Source organism: Synchiropus splendidus, chromosome 13 (genome assembly GCF_027744825.2).
Source record: "Synchiropus splendidus isolate RoL2022-P1 chromosome 13, RoL_Sspl_1.0, whole genome shotgun sequence".
Lineage (NCBI taxonomy): Eukaryota > Metazoa > Chordata > Actinopteri > Syngnathiformes > Callionymidae > Synchiropus > Synchiropus splendidus.
Genome location: NC_071346.1, coordinates 11,514,095 through 11,526,630, shown reverse-complemented (window position 1 = coordinate 11,526,630; position 12,536 = coordinate 11,514,095). Strand labels below are relative to the sequence as shown.

General features: G+C 41.6%; 1 protein-coding gene across 4 annotated transcripts in view; it reads right to left on the bottom strand.

The window, feature by feature from the left end:
* Window position 1: 1 nt before the first annotated feature.
* Window positions 2-12,536, bottom strand: part of LOC128769242 (MAGUK p55 subfamily member 7-like) — a 21,767-nt gene continuing 9,232 nt past the window's right edge. For all 4 annotated transcript variants that reach the window (XM_053882773.1, XM_053882772.1, XM_053882774.1 and 1 more), the window contains 13 exons: window positions 11,939-12,020; window positions 11,777-11,862; window positions 10,931-11,005; window positions 9,722-9,918; window positions 9,602-9,660; window positions 9,514-9,525; window positions 9,229-9,273; window positions 4,863-5,036; window positions 3,174-3,254; window positions 3,015-3,108; window positions 1,950-2,058; window positions 1,427-1,570; window positions 2-244 (listed from right to left, as the gene is read on the bottom strand). In XM_053882773.1, the coding sequence (XP_053738748.1) occupies window positions 14-244; window positions 1,427-1,570; window positions 1,950-2,058; window positions 3,015-3,108; window positions 3,174-3,254; window positions 4,863-5,036; window positions 9,229-9,273; window positions 9,514-9,525; window positions 9,602-9,660; window positions 9,722-9,918; window positions 10,931-11,005; window positions 11,777-11,862; window positions 11,939-12,020 (1,389 nt within the window). In that variant the 3' untranslated portion in view covers window positions 2-13. The remainder of the gene's footprint in view (window positions 245-1,426; window positions 1,571-1,949; window positions 2,059-3,014; window positions 3,109-3,173; window positions 3,255-4,862; window positions 5,037-9,228; window positions 9,274-9,513; window positions 9,526-9,601; window positions 9,661-9,721; window positions 9,919-10,930; window positions 11,006-11,776; window positions 11,863-11,938; window positions 12,021-12,536) is intronic.

The following is a 12,536-nucleotide window of genomic DNA, read 5'->3' as shown; positions in this document are numbered from 1 at the left end:
CAGAGCGCTGCGGTTAGATCCAGCCGGACACATGTCCGCACCTCTTCCGAGCCTGTGTTGGAGAGCAGCACATCCACTCTGTGGGGATCCACTGGACGGTTGCCTCTTCAATCCGCCTGAGATCGGCCTTGAGCTCCCTGAAGGCTGCGGCGATGTCTCCGTTAACTATCACCTTGTCGAAGAGTCGACCGTACTGCGCCTCCATGGTTTTAGCCAAATAAATCATGTCCTCGAAATCATCCTCCTGAGAGCAAAAATTCAGGGACGTTAGCGAAGCCTGTCAGCTCACAGTCGTTTTACATCTGCACATGATTTTGATATTAAATCTGTGGTGACAACAATGAAGGAAAAACAGAGCAGAATCTGAAGATAGCCATGATGTCATTAGCTCCACCAGCACAGTTGGGATTTTATTGCTGTATGTTGGTTTGTTTGGCTGTTATTAGGCAGAGGAACATTTTGCCATATAACTCTGGTTAACTTTTATTACCATTGCCTCCATTATATCCCATTTTCCCCGTGTGGAGGGTAGCAAACTGAAGGCACCTTATGTGAACGTTTACATTCTAACGTGAACATGATGTTCAGTGAGCCAGAACAGTCTTCTTCTTCTAATGAATTTACATTACCCACCAAAATGGTAAGAAACGCCCTGCACATTCTTAATAACTTGTACTTTAACAGTGATGACAAATATATGCTATTCTAAACCACAAACTGTTGCACCACATGTGTGACCTCATGCTTTAACAAGGGCACTGAATGAAAAGCCAAATGGGCTGAGCCTCTTGGTGCTGAGTGGTGGTGGACCGAGAAGAAACCAACAACAGGTATGAACTGAAAGAGCGTCGCTAGTGTGATATTATATTTCCTCAAAATGTAAATTAGCATTGCAACGTTTAGCTAATGTGTTGACCAGTTTTGATGTCATCGTAGTGTAATCTGAAGAAGCAGGAGAAATGGATGATGCGGCGGGATCCAAAAAGTTGAAAGTAGTGATGGCTAGATGAGGTTTCATGAAACAGTATTGAAGGGTAGATGAGGTTTCATGAAACAGTGTCCTGATTCTCAGAGGCCACCAGATGGCGCTGTTTGCTGTAAAAATGTTTGGACTCGACTCAATGAAACCTCACAGCATTTCTAAACCAAGAGCGCCATCTAGTGGCTTCTGAAAATTAGGAGACTGTTTCATCAACCCTGCAATACTGTTTCATGATACCTCATCTTCCAATCTCTAGTATCGTGCCAGACAGAATCCATGATCTGGGATAGTCACTGAGAGAACACAAATTTAAATGCCAGAAATAAAAAAAAAGCTAAATAGCAAAAAAAAGGCTATAATCTGATGGACATGGTGGTAGACCTCCACCAGTATTTGTGTTAATGTAATATTTCGACAAGTTCTTGGTTGAGCACTGTCGCTTACAGAGAAATCCCTGACTGGACTCTTCCCCTCGTCATCGCAGATGAACTTGGATCTTCGTCTTGTCAGGCGCAACTCCTCGATCCGTGGTGGCTTCACAAATACCACGTATGGTTTGAATTCTGATGAGTAGACGTGTTTTATCTTCTGCTGAGAGCAAGACAAAACACAGTGTCAGGTGGACACACAGAGCTCCACTCTTGGTTTGCTGCGTGGTCTAAACAGCGGCTGAAATGTCTGCTTTTGCTATGTCTAAACCTTTAGAGGTTTTTGCTGAGGCAAGAAGATAAAGCTTATAAAAATATTTCACCCAGTAACGCAATACGACTCTTTGTCTTTTTGATCGGGACATTCTTCTGAAAATATTGAACTTGGCTTCTGGATGAGAAGATGATCTGTCTGAGGGGTTCATGACGAAAAATCTAGCTAGCTAACCTGCTAACCCATGTTACTCATCCCCGACTGGTCAGGCTAGCTAGTGCTAATAATAGTGGTGATAACATTTTCAGAAGAGCATCACACTCACGCTTGGGTGGATGTCCAGAAGGCAAACTTTTCCTGCTGTCTTCACCCGTTTCACAGAGTCAAGACTGATTCCATAATAGTGGCCGCTGTACCGCCCATATTCGATAAACCTGCAGGGAGATGACACAGTTTGGCGCTAGTGCAGCGATACAGTCACTCAATAACAACATGTTTGTAATGAGGCCACTCTTCACACAGCACAGAGCTGCTTGCCTAGTCTGGTGTTCCCCAGGGGTCAGACCTTACCCCTCTTTGCTTATGTTTTCAGGGCTCTCCAGCACATTACCAGCATAGGGATTTTGCAGTGTTTTTCTCAGTGCTTTCTCCCAACATGTCAAATAGCGACTATTTTCAAGTGCACTTTTGCATCCAAAATTGACTCCAAACTTCCTTCCGTGTCGGTAGTTGAGGCAAGGTGGTCCAATGGAGTCAAATGTTTGCCCTCCCACGTACCAAAAAGAGAGGTTGGGCTTAAGATGCGCGCCACCGAATGGCTTAAAAGAAAACCCAACCTCTCTCCTTGAAGTGATGCGTTCTCCGCATTGTCAGGATAAACACATCCTCACTCCCGTGGTGTAATATATTGACGTTGGGAAAGTAGACTTTTGCGTCCTGTGCTGGCGCTGAAGGCAAAATTCTCCGTCCTCCAGTCGCGATATATTTATCGTCCTCGCCGGCCATCGCCTCCTTCAATGCTGCCTTAGTTTCCTCTTCTGTGCTATATTTCTTTCACAGTCGCCATGTTTGTTTTGGTATTAGTCGTTTACTCTGGGCTGCTCCCCCTGGTGGATACATTGGTGAACAATAATACCAACGTGAAGAACACATGCGATCAGTGATGGTCGTTGTTCGAGATGGACGGCTATATAAAGGGACCATAAAGGGGCCTTTAGAATTAAGCATGGGACCAAGCGTTTGTCATGTCGTCTGGGTCATTTTTGGGCACAAAAGTCCACCTGCAAATACTTGGTATTTTACTCTTTAATGTTGTAACTCTTTTGTTTCTCAGGCTGCTATCTTGGCCAGGCATTCCATAAGAAATAGGTCAAACTGTAAGAAAAGAAACCTGTAGTTGAGAATATCCTCTTCAAACTTGTGGAGCGACACAAAATGATAGTCCGTCCCTTCCTTCTCCTGCTTCTTGGGCTCTCGAGTGGTGTCTGAAGGTGACAGGAAGCTGGTTTAAAACACACATCTGTGAGCTGGAAGAGCTTGGACATCTTACACGGGACGGCCACGGCGTATCGGTCAGGGTCGAAGAGCAGGAGCCGCCGCTTCAGCTCATTGACACCCACCCCGCTAGGACCTGAAAGATCAACCATCATTCACTCTTCAAGTTCTACATTTCAATGTGTCTTTGTCAAACATCAAACAGGAGCCATCCAGTTTTCTGTATTTATCATCAGAGGGAGACTCAGACAGACAGAGCTCTGATTTCATTTTGATTTGAGTCTGGAAATGAATCTCCACCCTTGCTCTGTGCTTTTGTCCGTTTTGCAAAAATCGAACAAACTAAACGCTCCTATAATGTCTGGAAAATCCATACGGCCCCCATTCAACGCAACACTCGCACATTATCAGTGTCATTATGGTGTAGGATGCACAGGATGAAACGCTCTCAGCAGCATCTGGGATTTCCTTCTACGCAGGTCCAGATTGTATCGAAGCGAATGTGGACAATGAGATTCCTGAAATACCTGCCTTTTCCATCACAGCGGAGCGTGAGCTCAACACATAGCAAAATATCAGGTTTATACCCTTGTACATCGTTGATGTCTTTACCAGAACCACCTTGAAGCATCATCAGTCGCTGTGGATTTGGTCTTCAGATTTGTACTTTCCTGATCTGTGGGACTTAAAGTGAGTAGCTGTCACCCTTGCCAACCTTCCCCGGGCATTAACGGTGTCAGGTTTCATTTAAAGCGGCTCAGCAATGCAAACAAAAAAGGATACATTTCCGACCCGGCTGAACAGGATCCAGCTGCTCCTGTTTAAGCTATACAGGTTCGGGTTTCCTGTCATTGCCAATACGTTTTATGTCCGTAATGATGACCTCCAGTCAATGAAGAGTCCTCAGATGGGAGTTACAGTTCAATCCAACTCAATTAAACAGGCGAAATCGAAACGCAAGCTGCCGCAGCCGTTCCATTCTGGAGAAGTGGGACGAAATCTGGGCGGCCATGAATCAAACTCCATTCATTCTCTCCGGTTATAAGCCTTTTCTTTTTCTCTTCTCTTCATCCACTACATACGAAGAGTGTCCCTCTTTATTTCACGTCTCTTAAGTGACATTAGAAAGACATTCAGCAAGTGTCAGCGGTGAAGTCCCGGTAGAGATCCGAGATACATAGAGCAGACCCGCACCTCCGGCGACGGAGTGGCTCTGGGGTGGGCCCCTGGTAACTCAAGAGAAAAGCAATATATCAGGGCTAGCGAGTGTTGTAAAAGTGTTTACATGGTTCTGATGGGAAATAATTATTTTAATGTTCGAGAGCAGATACGTAAATCTTCAGTTATTCCCTGCTTCTCCTTTTGTTCGAGCTCAACAGTAAAAATGGTTTAAAACAGACTGGTGTTTTCAGAAGACTTGACAGCGACACGATCTGAAATGCAGTTGGTGATCTCATTGGACCTTGATAGTGATGTCATGATGTGATGTGACCCCTGACCTTATGTGGTGACCCTAACCTTTTGACCTGCAGAACAGCGTATGAATAGCTCCTTTGGTTTTCTTACATACACTCATTATTTGAGCTGGTTTTTGACCCTGTCCGGGTGAAAAACAACAGGCGCACCGTATGTACTTGCCGCATTTGAACTATGGTGACCCTGCGTGTGACATCAGGTGACACTCACAGAGTGGAATTTTAATTTTATCAACTTCACCACTTATTTGAATGTCTGATGGACTTACCAACCAAAACAACAAGTCTGTGCTGTTCACCAGTGTCTTTGGTGTAGGGGATGACCTCGATGTAGGTGGGCGGCGGGAGAGAGACGTGAACTCCAGAGCTCCATCTCCTGGAACGAGCTGCTTCCTTCACCAAACTGCTCCTTCTGCCCAGGCGGAAGCTCCTTCTTAAACCAGCTGTTGTAAAGAGATGTGGTGTCATGATTATGTGTTAGTAGCAGCGTAATAATCTGAATCTCAAGGTCAATGTGTCGGGATTTTGACTTGAAACAAACACAACTGCACCAACCTCCCACCCCAAAATTCTAGGTTCAAGCAGATGGCTGCTGGAGCATGCTCTTTTGTGATCTGCTCACAGTTAAAACATGATGTCAACTTGCTGTATCAAGTGCAATGTGTCGCTCAGTTGAAGACAATTTTAAGCAAGAATTTCTTTCTACATTTTCCTCTTTTCTCTTTCAATTATATATTATTCTGTCAATAGTTGAAACAATTGTATGCACAAGTTGCACTGCGTACTGCACAACTTTTTAATAAAATATTTTAAGTTTTATTTATTAAAAAAAAACATTGCAGAAAAAGAAAACAAGAAAGCAAGCATAATGGGAAACATCTTTGATAAACAAGAACATTAAAAAAAGTTTTGTTTTGGGGAAAACTATGGCAATTTAGTAAATGTGATTAAATGATTAAAGATTTTAAATAGTTAGACATTATGCTACATTTAAAATGTACGCTCAATAATGTATAATTTTAGGTACCTGGAAAAAACTTTGAAACTCACTAATATGTCTAGTTGACTAAATTTGAAAATCTGTATGTCGGTTGGAAAACAAAAACGCCAAGTCTGGCTCAAAAATAAAGACAAAAAATGCATGCAATTATAAATTAGAAAGATATAAAATTATATAATTTCTTAAGATTTTTCTTTGCAAAAAGAAAGATAAATGTTGTTCTTTTATTACAACACAAAACTTTATATTTGGTACAAATAAAAATGAAAATGAATATGATAATATATAACATTATATATATCATTGTATTCTATTATAATTGTTACTAATTGTTATTTTTGTAACAAGGTTAATTCAATTCAAGTTATACAAGATTATGTTTAAATGTGACAACATGAACTTGTCAGGACACAAAGCAAGAGGACTAGGTCCACAGTTGCTCGTGGCTCAGATGCCTTAGGAACAGTGGACTGACAGGTGCAGTGTGTGAGCTCATTTGACAAAACAATCCCTAGTCACAAGCCCACATCATTGGTTTTAAAATCTGTATATACAATATATTGTAAGAGAAACAAGACGTCAAAACAACACTTGAGTCGAAGGGCATTTCAGAGAACCGCATGAGCCCAGAATCTGGTGAGGACCATCATCATCTATCAACACGTTGAACCGCACTATTCACAGCTAAGAGATGATGATGATGACCTGAGGATCAAGCATCCCAGAATAGTCTGGAGCGACCGCTTTGTAGGCCGCCCGACAGTCAACGTCTGCCATGCGACTGTGGTTTGGCCCGACCCGAACGATTCGCTCCCTTTTACGACGCTAACTGCTGCTCCGTGCCGGTGCCAGGCTTTCTCTGACATTAACTGTAATTTGACTTTGTAAGCACGTCTGTCCGCTTCCTCTTGGGGTTTTATTTGAGCAACACGAGCCGAGATTTCAAACTTTTACTGACAACGTCTCAGAAACATGAGTGGGTAATACACATAAAACCTAAACAGTGCATCCAGCCAACTCTGACTCTTTACGAGAGTGAAATAAAGTTTAGAGACAAACATCTTGTAAGCATCAATCTGAAGTAATTCTGGCAGTAAAAATGTCGTATGTCACTGAAAATGCTGTTAACCAGAAAACCTTTTTTGGACTGGCTTCAAGATACTCATGGGTATGAAGTCAGAGTGACAGGAGAGATAAGAGCATGAGTCATGACGGAGTCCAACCAAGATCACTTTATACTGTATTGAACACAGCTCAAACACGTACAAAGGTGTGACTTTGGAACTCAAGTGTGAGCTAGTATTTCCATTTGAAAAAACAAAAAAAAAAGTAGTTATTACACGATACTTGCTTGAATACATGTAACCGAGTTGCAGGACCACCAACTTTGAGTTAGGATGGATGATAGGTGAAGACTTTGGAAGATGAAACACTTAGAAACTCAAAAAAACAATACAGTGATGGGTATGATGTGGCTACGAAATGATTGTTAAGAGTCAAAACAAACGCTTTTAAAGGTTAAGAGGGTGAGGGGAGAACAAACCTACCCTTGGTAGTTTCTATTACCTTCGCCATGGTTTTCTAGATTTCCATCTGGATTTAAGAAGCTTTTGAATCATCATCTGTATGGAGTCTTACAACAATGACCCAGTTTGAGCAAAGCATCCATTTGTATCACTAAAATAAATCGACTTCCATGTGAATATGATGACAAATTGTCTAGCTATTGTTCAGTTGGGGCCAAGTCAGTGGGGGTCTATAGGGGCTCAGATATCTTTTGGTCCGGCAACCCAGGTTCATTTCTCCGTCTACACACTGTGTTTCTGCCAACACAACTCAACTTTATATTAATTTAAGTGTCTCAGTACCAACTATCACCGTGCTTTTCTTGTCAAACATGTTTTCGAGTTTAATACTCCTGAAAAATACAGTATATCAGCAACTTGCAACTGTTTTTTCATCAATTTCTAAACCATAAATCACGACTCACAACAGTCACAACTGTGTGTGTTTCAGACCTTGTGTCGCCCCTCAACATTTGGCCCCATTCTTACTCTATTTTTGATTTAACTTTCATGGTTCAATATTACCATTAGCCCCAGACATCTGTCACAAGCTAATGTGGAGTTGGAAGTAGGCAATAAATCCATAATCATCATCTACAACTGAATTAATTTCATTATCTTTCCAAAGTAGAGGAATGCATAACAGCTCTGAATTCTTCATTGTTGCTAGGGTGAAAACATCAACAGCACTCTGATATAATCTTTATATTACCATCTCTACAAAGCCTCCCTGAAAATTGGAAAGGGGCAAAGAAAAAGAAAATAAAAATCCTTCTTATTGGTTCAGCGTGACTTCAAATGTTTAGCTGAGTTTAAGCTCTGTTCTTTGAAAGAACTGAGAGAAATTCACATGTGGGTTCAGACCTGGCAAAAAGTGACCAGGCAGTATTGAATGAGGAAATCAATTCTCCCAATTGCGGGGAGAATAGATCCGTGGGCAAAGTGCGACCCGGGGGCCACATTTTCCCAGCCTGTTGGTTAGAGACCAACTAGAAAATGTAATTTGTTGTAGTTTTTTTTTACTGTTTTCCTTATACCTCAAAATAAGTACCATAAATTCCAGACTATAGGGCCACTGGAATATTAGCCCCACCCACTGAATTTTAGAAGGAAAATAGATGTTCATACATAAGCCACACTGATCTATAAGTTGCGGGTGCAGTGGTGCAGTCTGCACCGTAGAAAGCTCAGTGGTGCTTAAAAATGCATGAGATTCACTTCTAAACTAGTTTTGAAAGCGGGGTCCAGCATCGAGACTGACTTGAAACAAACAATGTTCTGAACTTTCATCTTTTATTTAAATTAAAGTGCCAAAAATTCACTTTTTCTTTGCCTGCATGTCCGTAGTTCGGACAAAACATATTGGCTCTGTTGGCAGAGCTGTGGACACACAGGCAAAAACAGCTCATTTTGAGTGCTTTAAGGTAATAAAACCCCTGTGATTTCACAGGTTTGATGTGATGAGGCTCAATATTTTGGCTGCATAAGGCTTTTTTTTTAGCCAGTAAAAAATCCATATATTCGCCGCCTCCTTGTATAAGCCTCAGGGTTCAGACAGTGAGAAAAAAGTAGCGTCTTATAGTGCAGAAACTTTACTTATAGAAAGTAAACTTTAAAATGCTTCACCCATTGTTCTGTTACCAAGATAGAGTATGTATCCAATATTTATTACTTAAGTTGAATACGTTCCGATGAAATAACATATTTTAAGCATCTCAGTGTAATTGCATTTTTTTCTATTTTCACCTTATAATAATAAAATTTAAAACTCCTTTTCTTGTATATTTCGGCTTGATGCCCCCACAATGCATTATTTCATTCTCCACCTGTCCCACACTACACACACTCTCTTCTCCACCACCATCATTCACTCATGCTTTTACTGACTTAGTATAGAGTATAGAGTACCATGAAGGGAATATGATATGAAATAGCACAGAAAAAAGTCCAGCTGAAAACACAGACTTATTTAAGCGCTGCCGTGGCAGACATGGCAAATGACCTGCTGGACAAAGAATAGAACATCTTTCTCTACTAGCTAGATGGAAAACCTGAACAAAAAAATCTCACCAATGTGGATCCCTGAAATGGCTCTGTAGTCTTCGTCCTCTGAGACTGTGAAGATAGTTTGTGAAAACCCCCTCATCAAAATCTTGAATTTCACTGAACACATGCTTTTCTTGATATGCGCTTCTTTGTTTTTGGGCATACAAGCTTTATTTGAAACAATATACATACAGTTTTTTTTTTTATGTATAATCACTTCAACAGTGGAAAATGCAGCTGTGAAGTTTATGTGGTAAAGAAACGTATTAACTCTTGACTAACTAAGATGTTTGGATGAGAGAAGCCTACCGTCTCGCTCATCTGAGGGAATGTAGGGAAGAGAAACAAAACAGTCACTGTCTCTGGTAAGTATTTTAGATTTAAAGCTGAGTGACACCTTTTGATTTGAGTCGACGGGGGTTGAACAAAGCTTTGGGTCGCTGCAGAGCAACTCTCCTGCAGGACACCAACCAGGACGTTACTTGTCTTTCCAACAGCAGCTCTGCTTTAACGTCACCTCTCGTGAAGCTGCTGCGACGGGATGAGTCCGGCCCGTGCGCTCCCTTCTCCGACCTGACAGGCCTGCCACCAAGCGTCATCATCTTTGTCCACGATCTGGAGGATGTCTCCCCATCTGAAGGCCACGGCCGCGTCCTTACAGGGGACGGTGGGGTCGTCGTCGGGGTTGTAGTCGAAGAGAGCCCGCACAAACAGCTGGAGAAACATTTGACATTCAGTTTTTCCACATTCTTACTTGGAAATTATTAGGTGATAATGTGAAATTCATGTAGTTCTTGCGGTTCAATGTGCACGTCATGGTCGTTTTTTGTTTTTTTTTTGCTAATGAGGAATATATTTTGAGAGGATCTCCAAGCCCACACACACCATCGACAGTGGAAAGTCATATTTCCATGGAGGAGTGATGGATAATGAGGGTTTCAATGGGTCGGGTACATCCACAATGGTTCTGACACTGTAACATGATGAGAGGCTGTGCTCATATGTTGACACTAAAAAGTGAATTGTCACATTTATTTGACGAAAACACAACATATATATGAATAGTAGAAGGGTTGTTGAATGTTTACTACACATATACATATCTGGTTCTGTGGTGTATTGTGTAACATACAGCCACAGGCGAACATCACATCCATGTTAGCTCCAGAACTCCAGTATGTCTAGTGGATGTCTATGTTGTGGATGAAACCTAAGGTAGCATGTGATCTGTGTCTGCTCTGTCATTGGTTCCTTCGCCTGAGTAACCACTTTTTTGTATCAAAATAATGTGCGCCGCACATGCCATTAATCTGGATTCGACCCGCACACTGAGTGAGGCCACTACTGACTTGAAAGAGACTGATATTTATTAATTTCTTTATTTTCTTTTTTTTTTTATTTATTTCCCCCCACTCCACAGAGTGACAGAGAATTTCTTAAAACATTTTCTTGAAAATATGAAGGAACATTCTTCGTCAAAGGATGCAATGAAGAGGTAACAAAACCATCAAAATCCCCCAAAACTTTGTAGATTAAATGAAAGTGTGAAATTCTGAGGATCATTTTTGAACTTTTATTGATTTTTTTCTTTGGTCCCCTTGGTTTAGCTTAGCTCATTGACTTTGAACTGCATGTTTATTCACTGTATTGAGGCAACTATGTTTTTTGTGTTCCAGTTTCACTTCAATATCAGCGTTGGAAAAAAATGATTGCAACTCAATTTTACCTTCTTCCTGCTGGACGTGTCTTCCTGTTTGAGTGCTGGCACGATTGTGAACTTGACTTCCCCCTGAGAGCGAGCCTGTGGGGATGAAGGCCAAACCTTGCATGTATACATTTGCAGTACATACACAGATTTGTGAATTGTTATTTCTACTAAGAAAGTTGACAACGACAAGACAGAGAGATTCCAGGCCAGGACAAAGTCTGACATCAAAGTCGGTCCTTAGTTGATCTATAAAAAAATGACCAGGTAAATACTCCATCTAGCAACATGCACTCTGCAAAAGTCCCTCAGCTTTTGCCCTTTTTTATTTTTATCTGACCACATTTCCAATGCGCTGCCTGAAGGTTATCTCATATGCTGAATATGCGCTACCATCCGTTCAAGCTAAAGCTTTGACCAGACGACATGGACTGCAGACTGTTATTAAAAACACAAGTGAGTTAAAACACAATGGTAGCTGTGTGTTCAATAAAACTGGAGCTCTGCGCACTCAGTATTTTCCTGGCCGCCTGCAGATTCAATAAAAAACATATCCCTAAAAACCATGCCAATAGTCAATTCACTCCACTAATCAAAATTTTTAGTCATGCTAAAATGGGACATTTTATGTTTTATCCTACAAAAACCTCTTAAATAAAGTCTTGTCTTTGATGTGGTTTATCAGGATTAGCAAGGTGCACGCTAGGGTTGTTATTTCTGTGTTCATCTGTGAGGGCCGTTTGACAAAGGTGCTTCAGGTGGAGTCATTGTCTACATACTGTCTAAAATAATCCATATTTTGTGGAGGCATTGAGCATCTGGCTCTTGAATATCGATGCTCCAGATACAAAACATGGCGACACCAACCAGAAGAGGCAGGATTTCCTTTGGTTTTCTGTCCTCCAGTGAGATTCCGTTCACCTCCTTAAGCTCATCTCCTTCGTGGATTAACCCTACAAAACAGCTTCATCTCGTGATGTGGACTATTTACGGCGTCAAGTTTATCATCAGAATGGATTTAAAAGTTACCACTTTTCTCCGCTGCACTCCCTCTCATGACCCTTGCCACGACGATGGCTCCGGTGGATTCATCCTTCTTAATGGTCGCCCCCTGGAGGACGTATCAATCAGTCAGCAGACAGATAAAGAGGGACTCGGAAAGGTCAGCAGACGGCGGCGCAGCATGGTGATTCAATTACAGTCCATACTCTCCGTCAGAATCCAGTGAAGCTTATTTGTCCTGCGACAGAACCATTTAACCCGGCTGCCGTCATGTAACACAGAAAGCAGTGGAAATTGTTGTCCAAATCAGCATCATTTAGAACAGATGGTATTGATGTATCGCAAATCACAATGGAAAGAGAATCTTGTGTAGTTGTCTATAATCAGGACTCACTGGGGTGTAACCGTGTTGTCTGGAAAAAAAAAAGGAAGAACATGTTGTATCGATCAAAGAGCTTGTGTCAGAGAAAGGTCAGTTTTCTCCTAATCTGCTTTTGGTATCAATACAAACTCATGTTTTTCATTATTGGGCCTCAGCACGGGCCCTCCAGGAGGCTCCTGCTGGATCTCAAGCCGTCGTCCGCTTGAAAATATGCGCATCATTCAGACAATTATCTGCATTTCA